This window comes from Heliconius melpomene, chromosome 3 (genome assembly GCF_056956725.1).
Source record: "Heliconius melpomene rosina isolate 202511_hmr_F chromosome 3, ASM5695672v1, whole genome shotgun sequence".
In the NCBI taxonomy this organism is placed as follows: Eukaryota; Metazoa; Arthropoda; class Insecta; order Lepidoptera; family Nymphalidae; genus Heliconius; species Heliconius melpomene.
Window position 1 is genome coordinate 10,000,001 of NC_140391.1, and position 27,250 is coordinate 10,027,250.

The 27,250-nt window shown below is 32.8% G+C and overlaps 3 protein-coding genes across 3 annotated transcripts; 2 read left to right on the forward strand and 1 right to left on the reverse strand.

Annotated features, from left to right (window-relative positions):
* The first annotated feature begins 362 nt into the window (after positions 1-362).
* Positions 363-6,039, forward strand: LOC146540154 (synaptic vesicle glycoprotein 2B-like). Its single transcript, XM_085207367.1, has 10 exons — positions 363-610; positions 729-890; positions 2,527-2,689; positions 3,063-3,184; positions 3,454-3,695; positions 3,787-3,941; positions 4,476-4,593; positions 4,671-4,960; positions 5,215-5,342; positions 5,737-6,039. The coding sequence occupies exons 1-10, from the start codon at positions 541-543 to the stop codon at positions 5,844-5,846; spliced, it is 1,560 nt and encodes a 519-aa protein (XP_085063493.1). The 5' UTR covers positions 363-540; the 3' UTR covers positions 5,847-6,039.
* Positions 6,040-6,426: 387 nt separating this feature from the next.
* LOC146540155 (uncharacterized) lies at positions 6,427-18,212 on the forward strand. Its single transcript, XM_085207371.1, has 7 exons — positions 6,427-6,536; positions 6,709-6,882; positions 12,231-12,436; positions 14,488-14,641; positions 15,566-15,834; positions 16,149-16,361; positions 16,946-18,212. The coding sequence occupies exons 1-7, from the start codon at positions 6,428-6,430 to the stop codon at positions 16,997-16,999; spliced, it is 1,179 nt and encodes a 392-aa protein (XP_085063497.1). The 5' UTR covers position 6,427; the 3' UTR covers positions 17,000-18,212.
* Positions 18,213-18,588: 376 nt separating this feature from the next.
* On the reverse strand, positions 18,589-27,091 carry Tango10 (transport and golgi organization 10). Its single transcript, XM_085207366.1, has 13 exons — positions 26,880-27,091; positions 26,509-26,649; positions 25,708-25,887; positions 24,625-24,744; positions 24,408-24,541; positions 23,994-24,110; positions 23,562-23,674; positions 23,039-23,313; positions 22,623-22,739; positions 21,959-22,047; positions 21,204-21,326; positions 20,645-20,723; positions 18,589-20,306 (listed from the first exon to the last, which is right to left on the reverse strand). The coding sequence occupies exons 1-13, from the start codon at positions 27,003-27,005 to the stop codon at positions 20,232-20,234; spliced, it is 1,689 nt and encodes a 562-aa protein (XP_085063492.1). The 5' UTR covers positions 27,006-27,091; the 3' UTR covers positions 18,589-20,231.
* Between the last annotated feature and the right edge of the window lie 159 nt (positions 27,092-27,250).

The window sequence follows — 27,250 nt, forward strand, 5'->3', positions numbered from 1 at the left end:
AACCGGCTGCTACCGACTTAAAAGAAGGAAATTCATAAAATTAAAGTACCTATATAATCTGAATTACATTATATTTACTTAATGGCTAAATTTACATATAATAAATTATAATAATAATACTTTAATTACGTTTCAGTAGGTTTTAAATGAATAATGATATGTTAATTAATGCGTTAAGTTCCGCCAAAGTTTCGAAACGAAGTGTCTTAACGCTAAGTTACTTTTGCCTACCTCGCCAAGTGCGGGCTACAGTGTGAAGATATATAAAAAAAGTTAATTACTCTGTGTGCAAATACATAGAAAGCACTTGATAAAATCCACGACAAACTTATATTTTAAATAGTTACATTATCTATGTAATAAGTCATTATATGTTAGAGATCCATTCGCATTAGGACGCTTCCACTGTAAACATTAATCGTAAAGCAACATGAAATAGAAATTCTAACACATTTCACAAAAATATAATTAAATTAAATTTTAAGTTTATACAGTATTTTTTATTTTTTTAATTTTTATCAGTATTATTTATTATACAAAATGGAGGTGCATACGAAGAGTAAGGATGTCACAACAAAATGCAGATTTGAAGATGCTTTAGATTTAACTGGTAAGCCTATTAATAAATGGATAAATTGATAAAATATTTTTTTTCCTATTTAAATTAAAAATTAACAATAAAAATTTTAAGTGTTTAAGATATATTATATAAACAAATTTATTTCCAGGTTTTGGTAGATACAATGTAAGTTTGTTAGCGGTGTGCTGCTTGCTCATCTTAGCAATGTATATAGATATATTTGGATTCTCGGTCATCCTTCCGAGCGTGGCGTGCGACATGCAGCTGACCACCTCGCAACAGGGCTTACTCTCTGCGGTGCCTCTGATAGGTAAGCTTAAGCCAACATTAAGGCAAATTAATTATTAATTTATCTTCACACACTCTGTATAAGGAATACAGGATGTTATGTTATGAATGGTAAATTCCAAATTATGTGAGGTATTTCAGGAGAAGACCTCTCTGGCGCTATAAATAAAATATAAATATATTTCCTAGATCACAAAAACGTACAGCAATGCTATAAAATCCGTCGTTTAAGAAAACATCATGTTCTAGAATATAAGCATGTTGGCGACGTTAAATTCCGCCATTTAACACCGAAAAACCTCTAGAGTTCACTGGGGAACAGAGTGTCTTAACACTAAGTTCCCTCTTCCTACCCTCCTGAGATACAGCGGTATACAGCGTGAAGCTGATAAAAATATGTATAATTTTTTTACATTTAACATTATAATTTTTTTGTCTTCTTTTCGCTATACACTTACGAGTACTGTAATACTACACTCCGATAAAACCTAGACAGATAGGTACTCAATGAAATATGTAACTACTTCAATTTTAATACTGTTAACACACATTCTAATTACACTGCCGTAGCCACGACAGCCTCAATTATTTAATTAAAATTAAAATATAGAGTAAATTCCCTAAATTTAGACCATCGTTTTCTTTTAAGAAAATACAAATATAGGCAGATAATTAAATTGGTTTTATATATGTATGTATAATAAGGTAAACTATTAAAGAATAACAATTTTACATAAAAAAGTAATAAAGGTGCAAATTTTCTAACAATCTTTCAATTAATAGTCAATACGCGAAATTTAATCTATTTTACTAACAAATATTGTTTATATATACATAAATAGATCAACAATATGGCAAGTATATATATATCTAAACAACCTTGTAATCCAATTGCCTTGAAATACTTACGCAATATAGGTCATGTACACCCCATGTTTATTTTTTAAATCATTCGAACTAACCACCAGAATAACCCCTTTGACCATTTTCCGTTTCGTTGAACAGAAAATTAAAAAAATATATTTAACTAAAATTGTTTAAAGAACTCACGCTTGAATAATTACAGTAATTACGAGTAAATATTAAATAATGCTAACAAAAGGCGTATTGTATTCGTACACATAGCTATTTTCTATTGATTTCAGCGCTTGTTTTTGTTTTACAAATTATTTATAATAAATAGTTCCCTATTGAAAAATTAAATTATGAAATATTTATACAAAATATATATTGTTTACCATGAGCCTGGTCGTGACGCAGGGGCACAAAGTGTGACTGTGAACTCGACTGGTTGAAGGTTCGATCCCCACTCGAGGAAATGAAATATTTATTTAAATTTATATTTCCATTTCTTCGCTTTGGTATCGAGGCAAACCACGGCGTTAAGTTCCGCCACTCAACACACAACACCTCCAAGATTCTTATCGATATTAGGTGCGATAAGTCTAACCTTTTCTTTTTTTTGTCACTGGGAAATGCATTTGCGCAGACCGCCCATACGGAAGGCGTGCCTTACGGATGAGCGGTACTGTGGGACTCACCGGTGAAACCGATCCTACCCACTAAAAGTCGCCCACCAGTCGCGTTTACAATCACATTTTGTACGACTGGATTTATTTACTAAATGGGCGAAAAATAGTCAATCACGATTTCCCCAGGTATCATGCTGTCGTCGTACGCGTGGGGTCTCTGCGCGGACACGCTCGGTCGCCGCACCACTTTGCTCTTCGCAATGCCTATAGGAATGCTCTTGAATTTGGCCGCCAGCATCGCCCCCACCTATCAATCCTTGGCAGCGATAAAGTTTTTTTCAGCATCTTTGTGAGTATACACTGAACTGTTTACGTCTTTCCCGCAATAAGCAGAGGATATGCAGAGGGAATCTAGGTTAAGACCCTCTTTCTAAATGGTTATGATAATGTAAATTTTAGGTACAATCATATTCCGATTGGGCTTAGACATTGCTTTGAGGATCTATATTTCATAAGTAGTTACTTTATTAGTGATAATAAATAAATGCAAGAAAAACTATTAATTGATACCTATTTCGTTATATTGATGATGCCCTTACAGGAGATTCTTGTTGTTCTACGATGTCTAGAATTGAAGATACTACTAGGTTTAGATTATGGACAAAAGATATTGGTTCACCAAATTAACATTAAGATATTTAATAAAAATGTTTAATTTATAGTACGTCTGCAGCAAATGCAGCAGCTTACGTCCTTTTGGGGGAGAGCATGCCAGTGAGGTATCGGGGCAAATTTATGTTCCTCATGGCGAGCGCTACTATGTACGTGCAGTTTATTATTTGTGGTAAGTTGATTTCGTTCTGCGAGGAAAACTAGTGCCATGGCACTACCTTTTCTACGTCTTACCATTTTGACATGATAAATTATGAGTGGCGGAACTTAACGCCAAGCTTTATTAAATCGAGTAAAGTCAAAATTAATGTGTAGAAAATCCTTCATTAAATTAGATGATAGTGATACATTCTCTTAGATTTGTAGAGAATACCACATATTATACGAAATACATATATAGCTATAAGTACAAATATGTAAATATGTAAATCTTGTCAACAGCCATAGCACTGCCAATCGCAGGATTATCATTTGCAATAGACATATCGTGGCTATCCATGACCTACCGACCCTGGAGACTTCTACTTCAAATTATAAGCCTCCCTGGCGTCATCGGAGTTTTTGGAACGTTCTTCATGCTGGAGAGCCCAAAGTTCCTATTGAGCAAAGGGAAAGAAGAAGCTGCGCTTGATGTATTGAGAATGATATATAAATTTAATATGGGCTCAAATCAAAACTTTTCGGTATGATTTTCTCTCTCTTCTCTTATATTCAAAAATTTACAGCACAAATATATATAAGTCCTGTATAATCTTATTAGAATACGTGTTTCAGGTGAAGTCTATATTAATGGATGACATCATGGTGGCAGATACAAAGCGTGTGTCTTTTATACGTAAAATTTGGAATCAAACTGCGCCACTATTCAAACCGCCGCTTCTTAGAAACTCTCTTATACTTTATTACATACTACTCTGTGCGTATATGACGTAAGTAAAAAAAATTCAAATGTAAAAACATTTATATTTAACTTATAAGAACTTAAGCAAAATGTATGTACGTATGTATCTTAGTTCTTATCAACTGTAGTCGCTAGTCAAGTTGGGTAACTTGACTGACTGCCTTATTTCCTATTGTAAACCGCCTATCAAGTTCATGTTTCAATGATTGCATAATTTAAAAACCTGTTGATGCACATGTTTACATTTCATTATTACTTATATAAAAAAAACATGTAAAGAAAGAAATATCGAGGCCATTCGTGGCTCAGGGGTACAAGCGTTTGACTGTAAACGCGATAGGTTGTGGGTTCGACTCCTGCTTGAGAAATGAAACGTCTTGCTCTCGTGTCGCGGCAAACTGCGACGTTGAGATCCCCCACTCAATACGAAAAACACCTCCAAAATTCAGCGGAAAGTGGAGAGCGGAGTTTCTTAACACTAGGTTCTCTGCCTCCCTACTACATGCGGAATATACCATGAAGCAGACATGTATAATGTACCTAATATGATGAAAAAATTTAGGTCTACCGGTTATACAATGTGGGTACCGACGATGACGAACGCCTATTTTGACGGGGATGATCGCTTGGGGAAAACTTTTTGTGAAGTGGCCAGTACCGCAGCCACGTCTCCTAACATCGTAAATTTATATATTTTATCGCTGTTTGTTTGTTATTAAATAGGTACATTAGTATTTATAATACTCCTTTTTTCCAGACAATGAGTGACTGTAACAGTGTTATCAAACCTATGACCCTCTACGCCGTGATGTGTTATTCAGGCTTATCTGGCACGCTGAACGTTCTTCTAACTTTTATAGTAACTCCTCTGGGCAAGAGAAGAACAACACTACTTGTCTTTTTAATTGCTATAATTTGTGGAATCATTCTTTTATTTATAACAATACCAATTTTAAGCATTGCACTATTTTATTTCTTCTTGTACGTGGCGCTAGTTTTAGGCGTTATTAATACTTATTTGATAGACTTAAACCCGACCCATTTAAGGTAAGTTATATTTTTATACAGAAGTAAATGTATATATTTCTCAATAAACATATTTAATTAATTTATAATATATTTTTGTTGGTGTAATTTATTGATTTTATACTAGTTAATACGTTGTTAATGATAATAATATAGTTGATTTTTATACAATTTTTATGTTCTAAAATAGCAAAATACGATGTCATAGATTTATTTTCCTAAAATGGACAAAAATTAAGAACAAATTTGAAAAAAATTGTCTGTTTTGTTTTCAGAGGTATGGCGACATGCTTGTCTGTGGTCGTAGCACGCGGATTTGGATTTTTTAGTGTTCAGTTAATAGCTAGTCTACTTGGTAACTACTGCACGACTATGGTGACTGGCTACATTGTTCTGGTTTTTTGTAAGTATTATTCTTTTTTTTTTAACTGAGCATGACAGAGGGAACACTTTCACCAAATCTTCTTGATAGTACGTGGTGGAAATAAATTGTATTTGTAAGTAAATGGTGGGATTCAAAACTGGGCTTTTGTCATATAGCGAGGAAATTAAAATAATCAAAGTACCCACAACCTTCACGCTTATAATCAGACGTTGTGTCACTGCTCAAAATATTTTTTTAGCTCCACGCTCTATCGTGCGCGCTGCTGCTGTATGCAGCAGAGTAAGCAGAGGGCACCTGTAAACAAAATATACACTCAGTTTCTAATTAAGACACTTCCGTTCTCCATATTCCGCGACAGCTTCAAATATTTATTAATCATATTTAATACTAAAATATATATTTTTCTTTCCAGCGGGACTAATAGTTGCCTTTCTCTTACCTTCAGATGAACATGAAAGGGAAAATATAAAAGATAACAATATAGCAACAAAAGAAGGATATACAATAGAAAGAACTACCTAGTTTATAATATATTTACTAATAATACTGTATTTTTTTTATCAGCTTCACGCTGTATCCCGCAGCAGGCAAGCACAGCAGAGTAGGCAGAGGGAACCTAGTGTAATACTCCGTTCCCCACTTTCAGCCGAATTCTGGAGGCATTGCGTGTTGAGTAATAATACTGTACATATTTACAAATAAATTATTATAATAATAATTTAAGAAATATTATAATTTATTAAAATATTGTATAAGCATATTGGTTTTATTGACATCTCCCTCTATGACTTAATTAAATATTTCAAAAATATTAAACTTTACACAACCTTTAAATTGGATTACATATCTTTTAACATGAGTTAATACGTTAATTCATATTAAAAAGCATGAAGAATGAGCACATCATCACACATCACATCATCATCAGAACGTTTTTCGCAATATAACATATTAAATTTGATTGTTTTTATGATGATATTATATCCTAATTAGTACTATTAACAACATTTTTGTACATATCTTACCGTACTGTAATTATTCCTGTGATAATGATATAAAAATAATGTTATTAAATATTTTGTAGAAGGCAACTTTTCAACCTTATGTCATTCTTGCTGAACTGTCAAACTGTCATTCACTTTTGTGATACCGCAAGCGAAATGTCTGATTCCGCCGGCGATAATTCAAAACCTCGAGTGGTTGTTTTAGGAGGTATATTGGATTATTACTCATAATGTACATATAAGAATACTTACTTAAACAGTATTTCCCACTTATGGTATTGTGTAAAGATATTGTTTTTGAATTCTGTAACGGTTACTGAAAGTCTTAGTCATCAGTGACCTAAGTGTTTTTTACTATCTGAACGTGCGATTTGCTTCAGGGTGCGGCTTCATTGGCCGAAACCTGGTGGATTACTTAATAAGCAATGACCTGGTGAGCGCGCTACGTGTGGTGGACAAGACGCCTCCACAACTCGCTTTCCTCAATCCAGCACATTCGAAGGTTTTTGAAGACCCCCGCGTCGAGTATAAAAGTGCAAATCTTATAAATCCAAGTAAGTACTATATTTAAAAAAATGTACAAGTTATATGTTCGAAGTAAACTTGTCTTGTCGTTGTTGGTTGTGTTCAATACATTTTTTTCTTAACGTTCTAGAAAAGTCGGAAAATAACATTGTGTTGTGAAAAACAACAAAGAAGTCTTAAGTTTTTGATAGGTATAAAAGAAAATGTTTTTTTAACAAAAAAATAAAAATGCTTAATTTACTTATAAATAAAGATTTTACAATAAATTACTATTAGGTGGAGGAAATCATATTACAGTCACCAAATTCCTTCTGATTACATAAAGACCTTGATTGTAAACTTGAAGCACAGAGTGAAAGTACTAAAGGAATATAATGTACCTTATAATGTTTAACATTAATCATTTATCATTATCTATTTTAACTGTAATTGATATTCTAAGGATCTGTTATAATAATGATAATAATTTAGAAAAATTAAAACTATTTACTTCTAATAATATTATATAATAATAAGCTTATTTTGATATAACACTATTAAGTTAATTATATGTCACTGACACGACATGATACCTTATCATAAGTATGATTCATTTCTATAATGATTTTGTTTGTGTGTAATAATTAAAGTATAATAATATCTACATACAAGGCTGCTGTGGTTCAGTGGGACGACATGTGCTCATTAATATAAAAGGTGTGAGTTTGATAACCATTTCTGGAAATTAATTTTTATTCATTTCTCAGCTCAAATGAATCAATATACAGCATTGAGCTCCCCCACGGAACATGCACTGTCTTAAATTTGGGCATAGAACTACCCACCGTTCAATATATGCAAGATAAATTATAAAAAGGTTAATGTTATGAGTGCTAATATCAGTTGTTAATTATTTATGCATTTGCATGTATATTTTAAACACTTATCACTTTGATAAGGTTGTCTTGAATGGGAAAAATGAAAGAGAGTAAATTGCATATAAAATTTGCATGAGCAAAGTCATTCATTCAACAATAATAGTGCTTAAAAAATGGTAAAAACTGGTGAACAGAATGTGTTAACACAGTTCAATGTGCCTACCTTGCTGTGCAGGAAAATGTATGGGGCTCTTTTATTATAATCAACTGAATATGAAGAAACCACAATACTTAAGTTATATATTTTGCTGTAATGAGATAAAATCTGAAATGAAATGTTTTGTATTTTTTTTAGAATCATTATGACCATTGTTGTTACACAACCATACTGTCTTAATTTTTTATGCATTTAAATCATCTTGATATAAAAGGTCATGATGATATAAAAGTAGAAGGTCATCTTTTTAGCATATTCAAAAGGTGGCAACAAATAAATTCTCCTCATTGTTTAGCTTTTCATCATTCTTGTTGTTGATGATATTAGTGCAAACAAAAAAATACTTAGCTTAATATTTACGTAAATAAAACATACATATAACAAATACTTATATAGGAATATACATGTGTTAATGTACCCTTTTAGATCTTTTGGCTACAGAGTGGGATAATTTTATAGCATTGTTTGTTTAAAACTTTGGTGCTTATGTACTAACGCCATCGCAGACAAAAAAATTGTAGTTTAATAAATATAAATTTTCAATGTCATAAATACAGACTAATGTGCAACTATAACTATTATACATAAATGAAAATCCAAAAATAGCGAAAATCACTATTTATAATATATTTTGATAACAAGGACCTTCTAATATTATTACACAAATTAACATACACTACAAATATTTACAGCAGCATTTATTTCATATATAAGTGGCTTATCGGTAGTGATAAGCAAACTGTTAGATAACAAGTCTGAGCTTCATGTCCGGGCACTTTTTTAATTTCCGCTACTGTCGAAAATAAAAATTATGCATCAAGTGGTCAAAGAGAAGATTATTTATGCATTATTTTTGTAGAGACCAGTCGTGGCGGGGGGACACAAACGTGCGCCTTTAATCGTGACGGTTGAGGGTTCCAATATTAAATATTTTAATTCTGACAAGCAACACGCCTCCGGGATTTGGCGTAATGTGAGGAACAAAAGTGGTTTTATGGAATCGGAGTATGTTAACACTAGGTTCCCATGTTCCCTCTGCTGCCGTTGCTACGCGCGGAATAGAGTGTGAAACTAAAAACCATAGAAATGTGTAACTTTATTATTAAAGATAGTTGAAAAAATCTTCAGAGATTATATCTTATTTAATAAATATGTTGTTAGGATCGCTTGTGTAACACAACGTTTCACTCCCAATGAATAACATGTCCTTAAATCACAGTACCTATAGACTGGGATCCGGCCGTTGAATCCTGCATAAACGAGTTTTCTTAATTAAACCTATATTAATGAATAATACATGATTAGTAGAACAGATTACACCTGGGTTGCCTGGAAGAATCCTGCCGCAATCACCTTTAATTTCATTTTTTCGTAACTCGTTTTTGGAGATAATTGCACCAATACGTTTTTTATATGAATCGCACATCATTTGAAAGATAATCGCATAAGGAATTGGAAAATTAAGGGTTGCCAGCTCTCAGTCTGCCGCAAGTCTAGGGTTGCCTGGTTTAAAGATGTCACTAAATGTTAATAATTTGCACTCATGTGTTTTTTTAATGAATTATATATCAAATTAAAGCTTATTTTTTTCTGAACACTATAAAACAGGGTTGCCTGGAAAATTCCTGCCGCAAACTGGGGTTGCCAGCGTTTGAAATATTTTATTCCGGTTCCGTTTGACTATGAGAATAGACGATGAAATGCGCGGTCTGCCCCATGTTTTAAAGTAAAATATTATATAATAGAAGGTCAATCTTAAAATCAATGTTTATTCTAATTGTTCACCTGTTAAATGATGATTTTAATCATATTAAGTACACGTAGAAAACTATTTAAAGATGAAATCATCCTTATTTTTCAAGTAAAATAATGAATGTATAATATTGAGTCTTTGCAAAATCTATTTTCTAAATACTAATATTTATTTAAATTACCATTTTGAAACAACTAAAATATCTAATTAAATAAATGTTTACAAATATCGATCTACTATAAGCTATTAATATACATACATATACATCATGTTTCCTTAATATAATGAAGGGTGACCATTATTGCGGATATTTTTTAAATTAATTATATTGAAAAATATATTTCAATGAACTCTCTGTCTCTCTCTCTCTCTCTTCATCCTCTACTTGTTTGATTTGACAACGCTTGCCACAACTTTTTTTTTCTCACGCAACTTTTAATAATTTGCATAGAAAAAATATATATATATATAATAGAATTATAATAAACAAAACTAAGTTAGCAAAGATTAATTCCAAGAAAAACTATTCAACTAATAATAACTATTAAAAAATTATAAATAAAAAATTTCACTAGCAAGAACTTGTCCGTTTATGCTGATAGTTTTTAAGGCATTTAGGTCTGAAAGAATTGTTCTTATAATTATAATAAAGCACAATCACAAGCACATCAAAATTAAAGTCTAGAATATTCGTTTTATTATCTTCATTATCATCAGATTTTTTCTTTATATTCGTATCTTCTACGTTTTAGTTTAGAACGGGATATTCCGTTTTACATTTTATATTCTACGCAAACAAAATTACGAAAAAATGAATATATTAAATATTTAATTTCCTCGATTGAACTCACAACCACTAGCGCTTACAGTCGCACACTTGTGCCTCTGCGCCACGACTGGCCTTAAAATATTATAAATAATTTAGAAATCTTTAATAAAGCCAGAGTCAACACTTAAAATACTCGTATAATTACAATGAAGTTTGTAAATTGGATGTAAAAGCCTCGTCGAATCCATTAACCACGTACATGAACGAAGTCACGGATAATAATTTCATCAGTATGCAATACAATTATACTTACTTTGTAAAAATTTGTATGAAATATCTATCTAGTACACTACTAGTAGTGAAAAAATGTAAATAAATCTTATAGTACCACTTGTCTTAATAACAGTGAATCAATGTGCTTGTTAAGAAACGAAACGGAACTTCTATTGTCGTTTTGTGAAGAACATATTGTTTTTTTTTTTTTTATCTTAAAAGGCCTTCGGCCACGTTACCATAGTTCATATCTAGATTATTTAGAAAAAGCTGCCGATATATCATTCTTCTACGTTCCCCTATTTTTAAGCCTACTTTAGAATTTTGTTGTGAAAGATATAATATTGGTATCTAATAACGTCGAAAACGTTAAAATAAGTATAAAATATTCATATAGAAATAAAATTAATACTAATGAGTAAATTAAAAAAAATAGTTTAAGCATTATTATATGAATAATATTTTAACCAGCGCCTAACATAATGGGTTTATCCAAAAAAAATATATAAGAAAGACAATAATATCGATTAGTATGCACATCGGCGGCGCGCAATGGTGCATACAATAGTCATCTAAATAAAAATATATGACGAATATAATACCGACGTCCGCCAGTGGCCAGAGTCGAGCCGATGCACTCATAATGACCCTTTAATGACTACAAAAAGAAAATTATCTTTATATTTTTATATCTCTACTAGCTTTCTTTCTCCTGTTTTCTATTAATATGCTATGAAAGTAGTTTCTTATTGTAGGGCTTGATTGTTTTGCTGGGTTTGCTCGTAGAAGGTATTTTTATTATTTTGTCGCAATAGCAGTACCAGGAAAATAATCTATACAATCCGTTTGTAGGTATGTATAAGAATGTAAAAGTAAATGAGGTTTTTAACACGAAAGTTATTTATAAATCTACTATAGATTTGCTATTTGTTTTGTACTGCCTTTGTTACAATTCAAATAAAAATAATGCACTGTTAGTCATTGTCTGGGATTTTAAGTACTACTATTAATATTACAATACTTATAACTCAACCGTCCAGTTGTGATATGAACAGAATTTTTGTTTTAAATAAAAATTGAGTTTACTCTGATTAATTAGACAGAACACCGAGTATTTTAAGAGATGTCTTTGTTTAAGTAAATGGGTCGCTGAACTACGGAAAGACTTATTTTATTTTTTTCGAAATATGTTTTCTAAAAGCGTGTCCTACATTTCTTATATCGTGAAGTATTTATTCATATTAATTCGCTCATTTCTTATTTAATATTCTCGTTTATTCGCTCTGAAGGCGCACAAAACGCAGTGTTGATATCCGCCACTCAACACGCCATGCCTCCAGAATTCGGCTGAAAGTGGGGAACAGAGTCATAACACTAGATTCCCTCTGCCTACCCTACTGTATGCGAGATACAGCGTGAAGCTGATTTAATTGGTTTTTGTTCATATAATTAAGCATACTTTGAATAAAATTATCTGACTTTGAGTATATTTTAGCACTTTTCCACAGCATCATGCGCCACAGCTCTCGAACCAAACGGAGAGGACTGGTCGCTGGTGGTGAATTGTGCTGGAGAGACCCGCGTGGGGCAGACGGAGGCGGTGTACGCGGAGGGCATCTTCACGTTAAGTGTAAACGTGGCAAAGCAGTGCGCCAAGCTCAAAGTGGGACGATTAGTTGAAATATCCAGCGGGCAGATGTATAACACTGACAAGGTGAGTTTTCAGTTTTGTTTATATTAGTTTAGGCTTCGGTGTCGAGGCAAGCCGCGACGTTGAGTTTCACCACTCAACACGCAATGCCTCCATAATTCCGTGTAAATTAGGGATCCAAATGTCTTAATACTAGGTTCCATAGGACCTATCCTGCTGCCTGCAAAAATCACATAACAGCAGGAGTAAAAGGTGTCTTCACTTTAAACTTAAAAGTGGCCAAGTAATGCGTGATTCTCAGACTTCTGATATGTTAAAATTTTCAGCGACAGTATGCATAATAATAACATGGCAACAATTGGCTATAGATAAAATAATTATTTCATGTCTGATTTTTAGTTGTAATTCGCGTAGATTAGAATGACATCCGTACGATAAATGATAACTTAAATTATAATATGAAACGTTATCCTTGGCGAGGATGGTAAAAAGGTTTTGCTTCTACTGTCATAAACTTGGCTTATGTCCTAAAGGGTTTTCATACATTGCACGTGATTTTTCTCTAGTATCAATATTGTTAATAAAGGTCAACTGACGGCGTCTCCCTATTTCTTTTTTATAAGCAACTCTTGAAGCTAGTCCTGGCGCAGGGGTGACTCCAAAGTTATTAGGTTGTGGGTTCGATTCACCCGCGAATATATGGTATATTTAATGTTTTCATTTCGTCGCTCTGGTAACGAAATCAAGCGCGGCGTGGATTTCTACCACTCAACAGGCACTGCCTCCAGAACTCGGCGGAAAAGGGGGAACGGAAGAATCTTACTGCAAACAGATGATCTTAACTTACCTCTGCCTACCCTGCTATGTGCGGGAAGATAAAAAAAACAATATCGCCTGCTAAATATTGGACTTAAATGTTGCAAGTGGTTTTATACGATTTAAACTATCGAATGTCTTAAAACCGATACTCTATTGAAAGGTATCGCTTAAGGGAATTTGACGTAACATTAGATAATTTTGGGGTAGCTTAGTATGTAAGGATTCTTTACTAGCATCGTGCAGTTAGTACTTTAGTAGAATTCCGTATTATAGGTTTCAGCTTCAAAATACGTATATTTTTTAAAATGTTATATGTGAGCCTGGGACACAAGCGTGGCTGTTGTGACCTCGATACCCACTCGGGGTAATGAAATATAAATATTTTCATTTTCTCGCTCTGCTTACGATTCAAAGGGTGGTGTTAGGTTCCGTCACTCAACACGCAATGTGTTAAATTTGACCTAAACTTTGAGAGCAAAGGCGGACAAAATTATTAATTTATTAGCAATCAATCATAACATTAAGATCGAAAGACTTCATTTAATACGCATAATAGTGTTACATTTTCCTTCCTTTATTATTTCTGTACATTATAAAATATTGTTTCCTTTTGAACTGCTGTTGATTATTAAAGAAATTCTAATTAGAGTATTTGAATATAAATATATAAAAATTAAATTAAATCAGCTTCACGCTCTATCTCACACACAGCAGGGTAGGCAGAGGGAACCTATTATAAATATATTATTGCTCAATTGAATGTTTTATGTCTAATGACCATATCTAACTTTCGTAGTTTTAATAATTTTGACTATACTGTGTTATTAATATTGGCCCGGATGGTGTTGCCACCATTATTGTTATCTGCCACTTTTGGAAAGTATTTCCTATTAAGATAATAAAGTTTTAAATAATATAAGTGACCACAACGTGTTATCGGGGTGTATTAAAGAAGTACTTTCGCCAGTAAATAATATGTAATATCTCCGAAAAAGTAAATTCTTACCAATTTAAAAAAAAACTCATAACTTTTATGACCTTAACCTATGTCTATTTACGTATTCTATTTATAACAAATATCATCGATTTGCGTGAAAAATTCCATAAGTTTACCTGAATCCGCTATATCATCAGCCTATCGCCGTCCACTGCTGAACGTAGGCCTCCCTCATCAAGCGCTAACCATCCCGGTCTTGGGCTTCTCGCATCCTCCCGATATCCTCCTTCTGAATCCGATGCCGATACAATATTTTCATAGTTTTTTTAGTTTTTTCAACAATTTTGCTATTTTCCAGCCTCACAAAGAAGATGGTCCAGTTGATCCGTGGACGGTGGAAGGTCGCATGAAGAGCCGCGTCGAACAAGAACTAAAGAATATGCAGTCTGAACTAAACTACACTATCATCAGACCGGCCATTGTCTATGGGATTGGGGATAGGAGGAGTTTAAGTAATAATATATTTTTTTCTGAACTTGACGCAGTATCCCGCATTTAGCAGTCAGACAGAAGTATTAAGTCACTCCATTCCTCACTTTCCGACGAGGCGTTGAGTGTTGATAGGTGGAACTCCGCTGCGCTTTGTCTTGTTTTTTTTTTTTAAATATGTTATTAATAAGACAGACAATATACTTTTATTAAATTAGTGAATCAATTTTACATTTTTAAATATAAATTATTATAAAAAAAATACATTTAAAAATATAACAAAACCACTTCCGAGGGCGGGACAACGGTCCAAGCCATCGGTGGCTAGGGCTCCAGAGAGAGGAACCTCCGCACAATAAGTGCTGTCTCAAGTAACACTGCCTTCTGTATCCGGTTCTTGATCCAACAGCTAAGCGATAGCCTCTTAAGGTGTTGGTCGAGGCTTTTCGCTATTAGACCGTTAACCGAAACCACTATCGGCACAATGATAGTCGCATTGACATCCCACATGGCGGTAATCTCATGGGCTAGGTCCAAATATTTAGATTGTCATCATGTGGGATAGTAACGTCAACAATTACTGCGCGGCGCGCGACTCGGTCTACTAGTACTATATCAGGTCTATTGGCAACAATATACCTGTCAGTAATAATAGACCGATCCCAGTAGAGCAAAGCACAGCTATTCTCAAGAACAGACATGGGATTGTACCTGTAGTAAGGCACCTCCAATTCTACAAGGCCATATTGAAGAGCAAGTTGGTGGTGTATTATCTTGGCTACTTGATTGTGTCTATGCAAATACTCACCATTAGCAAGATGAGAACAACCAGAGACAATATGTCTGAGGGACTCCCCAGGTCGATGACACGCCCGGCAGATGTCGATAGTGCCTTCATAAGACATATTATTATGATCATCAAACTTACAAATATATATTTTTTCCAGCACCACGCCTCCTCTACGGTGGCATATACAAACATTTAGGTGAAACAATGAAACTTTTATGGACGGCCGATCTCAAAATGAATACAGTCCACGTAAAAGATGTCAGCCGAGCCATCTGGACCCTAGGCATGAGGGGCGACGCTAAAGGACAGACATACAATGTGGTAGACGAGGCCAATAGCTCCCAAGGAAGCCTGGCCGAGCTGGTCTCCGAGATATTCAAGATAAATCATGATTATTATGGCACTGCTATTTCCACTTTGGCTAAGGTGTGTTTTTTTAAATTGTTAGTGTTTTAATTTTAGTAGTGTTGATTGTTGTGATGAGTTGTGAGTTTTTAAAGAAATTTTAAGTAAAAGTTTTAAAGGTAGTTGTGGCTTGACGTGTGTTGATCAATCCCCACTCGGGAGAGTGAAAACATTTAGATTCTCTTTCTTCATTTCCCCATACTGGTAATACAGACTATTACTTAGAATAATTGCTTATAACGAGTACTGGGGTCTATTTATATAAACAACAACATACAGTTTTAAATTGTATTTTGTTAAAACAATAAGTTATATATTTTCCCATTGTTCACTAGAATGACATAGCGTCAGTGGCCGAAGAAGCAAACGACAAGCATTTGACCGCTTGGGCGGAGCTGTGTCGCAAGTATGCGCTCGAGCACACTCCGCTAGAGCCAAGTGCGGGCGCCGACACCCTCCTCAACAGACAGCTGTGCCTGGACGGGAGCAAGCTCAGGGCGATCATGGCGGTAGATGTCAAGAGGCCTACCTTAGAGAACCTCTTGGAGGTGAGTTATATGTGGTGGTGTCGTCAGACAAGGTAGTGGTGGTGTCAGAAATACACACTAGAGTAGGTGTCGCTAGAGGACTGACACTACTCAATGTACAAATTATTCTCTTCACAGTGATGTATAGTGTGGTTAATCTAAAGATAGGAAATTTAAAAGAATATTGACAGTATTTGGTGTTTTGAAAGTGTCAAATCACGAGGGCTAATGGTAGTAAATTTGTGCAGTTCTTCTTCTTCTTCCACTTAATGCTTGCATTTCTTCAGGGACAGAGTACCCTCTTCCCTATCCAACCGGTGCCGCTGTAAAAGCCAATAGCGCTAACAGCATTAACCTCATGTTCGGGAAAAAAATGTAAATTCATTATCATAGCGTTCAGTCAAATGTGTACATATAAAATCAATGCCATAGCAATATCAGTAATAGAAAAACCTTGTAAAAAACTTATTGCATTTAAAATTATCCTAAATATATTTATGTTTGATAACACACTATAAATATACAAGTTTATATAGTTTATGTAGAAATTCTTACTTTTTTTCTTTATATAATATATTTACATTATTTTTTTTATTTATTTTTAGGTTTTACAAGACTACGCATCAATGAATCTCTTCCCCAAGGAGCTCCTGCTATGACCGCATTAAGCTGAGCTATATATTATTAAAAATACCTACCGCTAATTATAATGCGATTCTGAGCTTATTTAAGTAAAAGACATTCAATGTTAACGAAATTATTCTAAGCATTTATATTCCAATTTTAGATTATAATTAATTTTGTGACCCAAATGCTGCCTTATTGATTATTAATTTTCACTAAATCGTGCTCATTTTAAAATGTATTATTACTTAATTTATATAAAGTAACCTTTTGAAGTTTTTTAAGGCATTTGTCGTTTGTCCAGGGTTTAAAAAAGTTCTGTGATAAAACTATGGACAGTTTTAATAAATAAATTAAATAAATCCTCTTCAAAAATAACTATGTATTAGTAGCATAAGATGAGTCTGTCTATACCAAAAAAGCGTGTCATTCAGCTTTCATACTAAATCCGTTGTTTGATTTTTAATCAATTTGAAGTTCCATAATGAGATTTTATTGTACTTAAGAAATTCCTATGTATCTCTTTTATGATTTAATATTCGTATATTTAGTATGTACTTAACTTTTTTTAAATATATTTTTTTTATATTTCATATTTTAAAATAACGACACTATCTGACATCGTAACATCGAGTGTTTCTTTGGTGATAATTAAAATTATTGTAATTGTATCATACCAAATAACCTGTCAATTTTTATGTATTATTAGAAATTATATTTACAACAAAAAAAATATTTAAAAATCCCCTAATGTGGATGGCTGATAGAAAACTTGCACATTTTCTGACATTTTTACCAATATTGCTAAGTTTACTAGACTTTTACATACCATTAAATATATTTACTTGAATTACTTATGTATGGGAATATTTCGTGTACCGTCAGCAAGAAACTAGGAATAGACTAATTATTTAACAGAAAAAAAATACGTACAAATTGCAATTTCATTATTGCCACTCACAAAAAAAATCTAGATAGATAAATAAATACAAATATATTACAAATTTAATAATGATTAGATAACGAAAATAAATATATACACTTTTTTGCTGATGGTACAATTAGTTAAGTACAGTTAAGCACCGCTCAATTTTAAAGCCCCGTTTAGTTTATTTGCTCATAATTTTAAGTTTTTTGCTTAATTATGCATTTTGAAACAAAGTTTCATTTGTATAGTCGATGTAGTGTTGAATTCAAAAATGTATGACCTGCGAATATATATTGTACTTTGCAGTATAATTGTATTGATATATGTTTTTTTTTAAACCAATCCTGCTTTAGTCTTGACTTAAATGAAATAAAGTTCTTACATTTTTTAGCTTCACGCTGTATCCCGCGAATACTTCCGTTACCCACGTTCGGCCCAATTTTAGAGGCATTGCGTATTGAGTGGCGGAACCCAACGCCGCGTTTTGCTTCATAGCAGGAAAAAAAAAATCCTAGAATGGAAATCGAACTCACAACCCTACATAAATAACGGCATCACTACATAAATAATTATTATATATTTCCTTTGAAAAATGATAAAACGAAGTGTCTTGCAACTAAGTACAGTCTGCTTGCCTGATACAACGTGACTTAAAACAACATATTAAATCGAAATAAAGTAAATAAAGCATTCGGATGTTTTGAATATTTTTATTAAGTTTCAAATATAACAGACACATTGGCTCTTTATTGCACACCTCTAACATTTGCAGACTTAAGGAAGAAATACACAACCGATTTTTTTAATATACTTATTTTGTTTTAAAAATAATAGCTCAATGAAATAGCTTCGTATAAAATAAATTAAAATAAAATTATTTTAGTAAATGAATGAAGCATTGTTAAGTTTTCGTTGCCTCTAATTAAAAAATGACAGATGATGCAGAAAAACAATAAATAAAAAAAATACGTTGCTATTTTTTTAATGATATATATGTACAAAATATTTAATAGATATTTTCTCGTCATCAATGCCAAATTTGATTGGTTGATTGATTGATTTCTCGATATATGGCGTTTTGAGCGTGCCAACGCCAAAGTTTTGATATTTTTTTTTTGACATTGTATATAATTTATTGCACAATTTAAATTCTTTTTCTATTTATCCAAAATAAGAATAAAAAATCAAAATTTAGAAGTCAAAAACAACATCATACGTAGACTCCGTCGAGGTCCAAAATTCCAAAAAAAAATGCATTCCTAATTAAATAAGTTGAACTTAACATAATAAATATAAAAATGATAACATTCTTTTTCCTAATAGTAATTATAACATAAAAAAAATATATATATTTTCGAGTGGAATCCCGAATTAATCGTTTCTTTAGACAATTTATACACATAATTTTATTAATCTTAAATTTTAAATTAGCCGCCATCAAATTATATTAATTACATATTAAGCAACAACTCTTACTTATAAATCAAATAGGAAATATGTAATATATTATATATTCTTGTATATCATATAAAAATATGATTAAACACATTAGTATCAGAAATATCCTCACAGAAGCCTAGGTTTTTTAAATATTATAACTTTATATTACCCAGTAACTTTATTCACATAACAACATTAATTCACAAAAGGAAATGGAGACTGAATATAGTATACACATATAAGGTGCATTCGGGTAAGTCCGAAAATTGGATATTTCTTATAATTAAATACAGTACTGCTTTCTGTAAATGTCTGCGTATAATTTAATTTAGATTTTTTTCTATTTTACATTTTTTTTCCAAGTGAAAAATACCAGAAGTATGTAGTATTTTCATTAGAAATTCTCGGTTTTCGGAGATATCCGAATGCACTGTACACCATAAAATTTATTAAAAAACTTAATAACTCCTAGCGCGTTTGAATTTTGATCTACTAACAAAGTTATATACAAAGATATATTATTAATATTATAAATAAAACGTCTGAAAATTTTTAAAAGGCATTCAAAATTGATGTAACGCATTTTTTACAAAAATATGTATATAAATACATAAAGCGCCGTAGCGCTTAAAAGCAATTTTTTAAATAACTCAACTTTAGTTTGTACTATATATTTTTAGCTTCACGCTATATCCCGTATATAACATTACAGGGTGGACAGGACACCTAGTTCCCATGTTTATACTTCGATATTGCGTTACGTAATATTTGAATGCACTCTTATCTATCTGTTAGATATGTTGTCAGTATAACTGACAGTACAGTACTAAGGTCAGTACAACTACGACCCCTTAACTGACCGATTTAATGTCTTTATCGCAAACCTATCGTAGTGGCAGTCAGTTGATTGATTGGATTGGTTGTTGAGGGGACACGTGACAAAAGTCCGTCATTGGCAATATTACTACTTGTATCTGTAAATAAATATAATAAAATTAATGCAAAGACTTGAAACTTCTTGAATTATTGAATCAAACAAGTAATAGAAAATATATGGGTATTCACGTCGCAGTGGGCAGGGTCGGACTATAAACGCGATGGTTGTGGGTTCAATCGCCGTTCTTCTGGGAATGATTATATTTGAAATATTATATTACATTTAACATTAGCAAGCTTAAATTTAGCAAGGTTGAACCCATTGTTAAAAGCTAAGTATATGGAAGAATCCGTAAAGCTGTTTATTTTCTACGACCAAAATAGAATTTTTGATCAATTAAATAAATAATAATAAAGGAAATAAATGTCGACTCACCCGCAGCTGGTCTCTGTTGGGTCCTAACAAGTGTTTAGGTTCTGGTATTTCAGTACTGTCTGAGCACTTCGAACATCGTCTGCAATATAATATTACATTAAAACACCATATAAAAATAATGTGGAATGGAACTTAACTCTACGAAATTTCCCTAATATAAGGCTATATAGAAATTCTTATAAAAGAAATACACATAAAAATAGGAAAAACATGATTCCCACTTTTGATTTTTACCTATTATTTAATAAACATTTGGACGATTTTATATGATCAGGGGGGTCATCCTCCATATAGATTGAATTTTGATTGATTGAACCTAGTTTTAAGACACTTAGACATTTAAATATTTTGGCACTAAATACATGACAAGGTGGCTCGACATCTGACTAAACGCAATGGAATCGATTCACACTCTGGAGCATCCACTTTGACTTCCGCCAAAATTGAGCGGGATCTGGAGAGTCATAACTCACCTAAGGTTCTTCTCTCCTGTTGTTTACCCTGCTATATTCGGGATACAGTGTAAAGCTGAAAGTACTTGTATTTTTTTAATTCTTACCCAGTTTTAGACATATGTGAAAGAGTGGGTGTTGAAGTTGTTGCGGAACTTTCGGACGAAGCCGGAGTGTAGAGCGGAGTGTTTAATTCATCGAAGTCTAACGCACCGTCGATGTTTAACACACTAGGGATAAAAGTATTTTATATAGCCCTCAAGTTTTATTATATAGAAATAAGTTTGAGCATATTTTGTGTATCTTTTTATAGGTTCTTTTCAATTTTTACATTAACAAAATGTTTTATTTATTGATTTTGAAATTATGTCTTTATATTATGTATTTTTTAAAAATATTTCCCAAATTAAATTCATAACATTATTTACTAATAAAATTCTAAATAATTTCAGTAACAAAAAAGTTAAGGAAATAAAACCTTTCACAGAATCTTTCTTACATTTAACAAAGAACAGTAAAAAAATAAAATATACTATTAAATCCTTTGAAATAAAAATAAGCAACTTCTATTTCATTTATATAAAGCAGCAATTTCTTCACATTACATTTGAGGCCAGTCGTAGCGCAGGGGCGCAAAGTGTGACTGTAAACGCGACTGGTTGTAGGTTCCATGCCTTCGTTCTGGTGTCGACGTAAAGCATGGCGTTGAGTTCCGCGACTCAACACGCAAACTCTCGCCTCCAAAATTCAGCGGAAAGTGGGGAAAGGAATGTCTTAACACAAGGTTCCTTTGGCCTACTAATTAATAATTTATGTATTGTATTTTTAATTTTAATTGTTATCTAAATAATGATATATTTACGTGTTTTGCACAGAAAATCTGTGTACGCGCTCGACGACTGAAGCGACGTACTCCACGCCATTTTGGACGCCCCACACTAAGATACCTATCTGATATAATTATAATATTAAATTAATAACACTTTTACATGAAGCCGCCGAGGCACAAGGGCACAAGTTTGCAACTACAAATATAACGATTGTGAGTACTATTTGGGAATCGTAATCGAATCTAAATATTTACTATTTTCATTTTCACGCTCTAGTAACAAAGCAAACCGCGGCGTTGAGTTACGCCACTCAACACGCAATGCCTCGAAAATTCAGCATAAAGTGGGAAACGGATGTGTCTTAGTGGGAACGGAGTATCTTAATACTAGTTTCCCATGTTCCAGCTGCCTACTCTGCTATGTACAGGATACAGCGTGAAGCAAAAAAATCTGTTTTTATTAAATATAAACAAAAATACTTACTTTAAATTGTTTGATTTAGAACAATCACAAGTAAGGGGACAATCCACTGATGGCCTAAAAATAAGCGTTCATATCCTACAATACTAACAAAATAGTAGAGCAACAAAAAAATGAAAACTATAATTTATTACAAATATAAAATAAAACCATTTCTTATCCTTAACCCAATAATTAAATAATTAGTATAATAAACAAATATTTTAAAAAACCAACCTTAACCCGCACATGGTCACTGACCACCTCTCGCTGGCTGTAGTCGTACCACGTGTTCTCCGGACAGTTTTGACAGGTTATTGATATGCGAACAGTTCGCAAAACTACTTCTGGCACCTAGAATTAGAAAAAAAGATAAATAAAAATAGTTCATTGCACCAAACGCTAATACAATAGAATATATTAAAAAAACTAAAACATTTATAAGCAGTCTTATTACAATCGCTCGCTGGATGCATGAGAAATATGCTTAATTTTTACTAGAATATTGGTGAATCAAATTTTTCTTATTGACTGCCATAAAAACATATTAAGGTGTCTAACCTTTAAAATTTACTTCAGACTAAATTCTCTCTCTCGACCATTCTAGAACTTATTAAAACATATAACAGAGAAATAAAACACAAAATACTTACATCACACGTTCCCGCCCAAACTATTAACATACTTTTTTTGAACCAAACTCCTTTTGGATACAAATCGACAGTCCACTCTGTTAACTTATCAGTCGCAATGTCCGCCATTGACGGTCTCGTTGAAAATATGAAAGTTCTCGTATGATAACTTGGTAGCGAGTGAAAGTTGTCCACGGCAAGAATCGAACCCCAAGTGTCCTCGGTGTAGAGGCGTGGCGTGAACAACATACGACCGGCTTCTGTTTGCTGTATCTCTGATACTCTCGCATATTGAGCTATTTGGAAAATGAAACAAGTATAAAATGTATAGGTTTCCCCTTCCATAGGTTTCTATTATACAAAAAAAAAACTATATAAACGATGCAAGGATACGAAATTCTAAAAAAAAATCATTTAAAAATGTAAAAATTATAATTAAGCGCCGTAAACATATGTATATATTGTAAATCATTATATTTCTTTTATTGTGTGAAATTTATATTACACTATTATAAACCATGTGTGTTTGTAAATCAGTACTAACCTGACTGATAGCTCATGGCGATGGCCATCCTCTCCATAAAAAACTCCTTGTGTTCCTGTGTCAGTGGACAGAGTAACAATTTGGCCAATTGATTCGGACACATCATTGGAAACCTGAAAAAAAATTTTGGAGATTTATTATCAACTTCACACTGTATACTGCATTTGGCAGAGTATATAGCGGGAATCTAAAAATCTTTAAAACTATTCTCCACTTTCCGCCGAACTCCAAAGGCATTGCGTGATAAGTGGTGGAACTCAACGCCGCACTGTGACTCACTACGAACAAAGAAATGATAATATTAAATGATAATATTAAAATTCCTCACGGGGAATAGAACCCACAACCTGTCGCAATTTATAGTCATACGTTTGTGCCCCTGCTCCCCGACTGGCCTGGCTAATAGGAATGATAATATAATAATAAACGTACCTAATATGTGAAAACATTGTAGTGACGAGCAAGTCCCAATGCACCTTAATCTCGTGATCAGATAATTCACTAGAGTTTATTTTCTCCCTTTGCGTGTTTAGCCAACGCACTACGAACCTTCACATGAAATAAAAAAAAAATATTTATTAAAGATATGCAAGAAATTTGTAATTAACAACTAATTAAAATAAAAAAATAAGAGTTTTATTGCTAAAGTGATTGTAATTATTTTTCTCTCTTTTAATAGGATTTGAACGCTGACGCTTTTGATTAATAACAGTGTGACACAAACGTCCTTTCACTTTAGTTATAATTTTTTATATTTAATGGTTTTATATTAATGTATTAAAATAACACAAGTACATTAAAAAACCTGTAATCGCTAATAAAATAAAAATATGACCCAAAACTAACTGATAAAGAGTCATTTCATTGTGTAAAACTAAATCACTCTGTTGTAGTAGTAACAACAGTGTGTCGTCCTCCAGTTCGGCAAGCTCGCTGTCCACCATCCACTCCATGTTCCATTTGACGAAAACTTGACATTTCTGGAAGGAAATAAACTTTTCTTGAAAGCGAATAATATCAAAATAACTTGATTACTTGACTAAACCTCAAACATTCGTCTTACCTTAGCAACGTCAACATGCCCACACGCCATAGTATATTGCATCCACGCTATAAGCTGTCCGCGCTTCGCGGCCTGCGCTATGTGCTGAGACATGTAGTCCAGACATAGTGTTACTAGATCCTGTTGAAATCAAATTAGATAATTAGTTATGATTCGTTTTGAAGCCAGACGTGGCACAGCGTGCGACTGTAAACGCAACAGGCTGTAGGTTCGATTTCCACGTGTCTCCGTCTTTATACTTAACTAGCGGCCCGCTCGCGGTTTCACCCGCGTGAACTATGTTATTATTCATTTCTGTCTCCATGGCTACGTCCTAGTGACGTCTATGCAAAATTTGAGACTTCTAGCATTTGTAGTAAACGTTTCATACAAACTTTCGACCCCAAAAACAACCCCTTAGAAATCGAATATTGCAAATTCCCGTCTTAGCGAGCACCTACGTCCTATAAGTAAATCCTACGCAAAATTTGAGATTCCTAGCACATGTAGTTTCTGAGATTTCGTGATGAGTGAGTGACCCTTCGATTTTATATATATATATAGATAATCTTCATTTCCTCGCTCTGATACCGACGCAAAGCGCTGGAGCTAATGGGAACGGAGGGTCTTAACACTAGGTTCTCAAGTTCCCTCTGTCCACCTTGCTACATATGTGAACATAGAATAAAAAATGGATTCACTATTTATCTCACATATAGTAGCATGTCGGGTGCAGTACAAGCCATCTCATTCACTGTTATATGCCTGAATTTCTAATATGTTGAACGGCAGTTAACGGAACGGAAGTTAACGATGCAATTTATAAAAAGAAGCGGCGAAAAAAACTTTATTCCCCAGAGTAGGGATAACACCAACACTATACCCTATTCACAAAGGCATGATAAAAGGTAAACAAATCATAAAAACATAATTTTATATGTCACAATTCATTAGGATTTTTTCACACACAGGTTCTAATCCTCTTTATAAATTTTATTTATTTTAAAACATATTTTATTTCTAAGTATTGAATAACATTTAAAATGTTTGCATATGTCTATTCAAATAATGAATATTTTTCTTTACACAGTTGACAGTACCAACCTTCACATTATATTTATCTGCCAAAGACAAGACAGGAAGCACAGTCTGGTGAGATATCTTAATTTGGCCTGTGTAAAAATACTTCAAGAAATGAGGGAAGACTGATGATGCTATCGGAGTCTCTTGTAGAACAATGTGACTTTCCCTCCATTCACTCCATTCACGGTTCATAAGCATAACCTGTAATATTTAAATTCATGCTTATTGTTTTAAAATAATAATATATTATTAACAATTGCCAGTCTTTGAGCAGGGGTACAAGAATGTGAAGCATGTGACTATCAACACGACAGGTTGTGGGTTCAATCCCCAATCGAGGAAATAAAAAATATAAAATACTTTAATTTCTTTGCTCTGGTAATGAAGCAAAGCACCATGGGTTCCACAACAGTCACAATTCCTCTAGAATTTTGTGGAAACTGGACAGTTGAGAATCTTAACACTAAGCTCCTTCTGGCTTCATTGCTACATGCGGGATACATTGTGGAAGATGAAAAATAATCATTTAAAATAATCAAAATAATTTATAAATATATATATATTTAATATAAAAATAAATGTAGAAAAGTAGTTTGAATTTAAATTGAATATTAAAAACTAAATAAAGTAACAGTTTAGTTTGTTAATGGCCTTCATGGTATAGCAACACAATTGTTGTTGTAAATGTGACATTTTCATTTTCTTGCTTTCTTGAGAGAAAAAAATTTGGTGTTACACAGAATGTCTTAAACAACTGGGCAGATAGTGCTGAACATTGTCTTAGATACACAGTAACTCTAAAAAAATGTCCTAATTAATCACCTGAAAAACTTCACTGCTAGCACATAATATAAGCCTATGTGCAGGATATCGAGCACCTCCAACTTCTAGCACCAAATCACTCATTAGCTGTTCTGCATACAAGTTTGCTATCTTGTGGAGTACACTCTGTGAATTATCCACCTGAACATAAAATAAACTTTAACTGTAATACCAAAAATATTGTTTCAAACATATGTAACACTATTTATATTTAGAACCAAGTAAAATTAACCTTCTATATAATATAAATATGTATATAATAATATAATAATTAGATCTACCAAATGAAAATTATTAACGAAATGTATTTTTTGTAATTATTTTTATAATAGTACATATACAAATAGATAGAGCTTAAGATACTTATTTACTTCAAGTTCATCGCCACTCGATTTTTCATCTTTACTTTTATCTGGACTTGTTGATGTAACACAAGAGTCAACAGTTAAATAATTCATTTTTTTGGTTCTTTTTATATTTATCGCATCACCTTCCATTAAATGTTTATTATTTTGTAATTGTTTCCCAATCAATTCGACAAATGTATCCCTATTTCAGATTTCTTCTTGACAGATGACAGATGATGAATTTGTTTATATCGACATAGAGTAAACTGACGTAACGATATTGCACCCAAAAACCAACGAGTACTACACTGAATTGTGAAAAGACAAATAAGAGAAAGAGATGCTTAAACACATTTATTAAAGATACGAAATAATGCATTTCATTTTAAACTATA

Coding starts and splice junctions, on each gene's coding strand:
- Tango10 (XM_085207366.1), bottom strand. CDS start 27,005: ATGGAAGGTGATGCGATAAATATAAAAAGAACCAAAAAAATGAATTAT. Junction 24,111..24,407: donor AATGAAATGACTCTTTATCA/GTTAGTTTTGGG, acceptor TTTCATGTGAAG/GTTCGTAGTGCGTTGGCTAA. Junction 22,048..22,622: donor GTGACCATGTGCGGGTTAAG/GTTGGTTTTTTA, acceptor TAATTATATCAG/ATAGGTATCTTAGTGTGGGG.
- LOC146540154 (XM_085207367.1), top strand. CDS start 541: ATGGAGGTGCATACGAAGAGTAAGGATGTCACAACAAAATGCAGATTT. Junction 891..2,526: donor CTCTGCGGTGCCTCTGATAG/GTAAGCTTAAGC, acceptor CGATTTCCCCAG/GTATCATGCTGTCGTCGTAC. Junction 3,696..3,786: donor GCTCAAATCAAAACTTTTCG/GTATGATTTTCT, acceptor TACGTGTTTCAG/GTGAAGTCTATATTAATGGA.
- LOC146540155 (XM_085207371.1), top strand. CDS start 6,428: ATGTCATTCTTGCTGAACTGTCAAACTGTCATTCACTTTTGTGATACC. Junction 6,883..12,230: donor TGCAAATCTTATAAATCCAA/GTAAGTACTATA, acceptor ACTTTTCCACAG/CATCATGCGCCACAGCTCTC. Junction 16,362..16,945: donor CCTTAGAGAACCTCTTGGAG/GTGAGTTATATG, acceptor ATTTATTTTTAG/GTTTTACAAGACTACGCATC.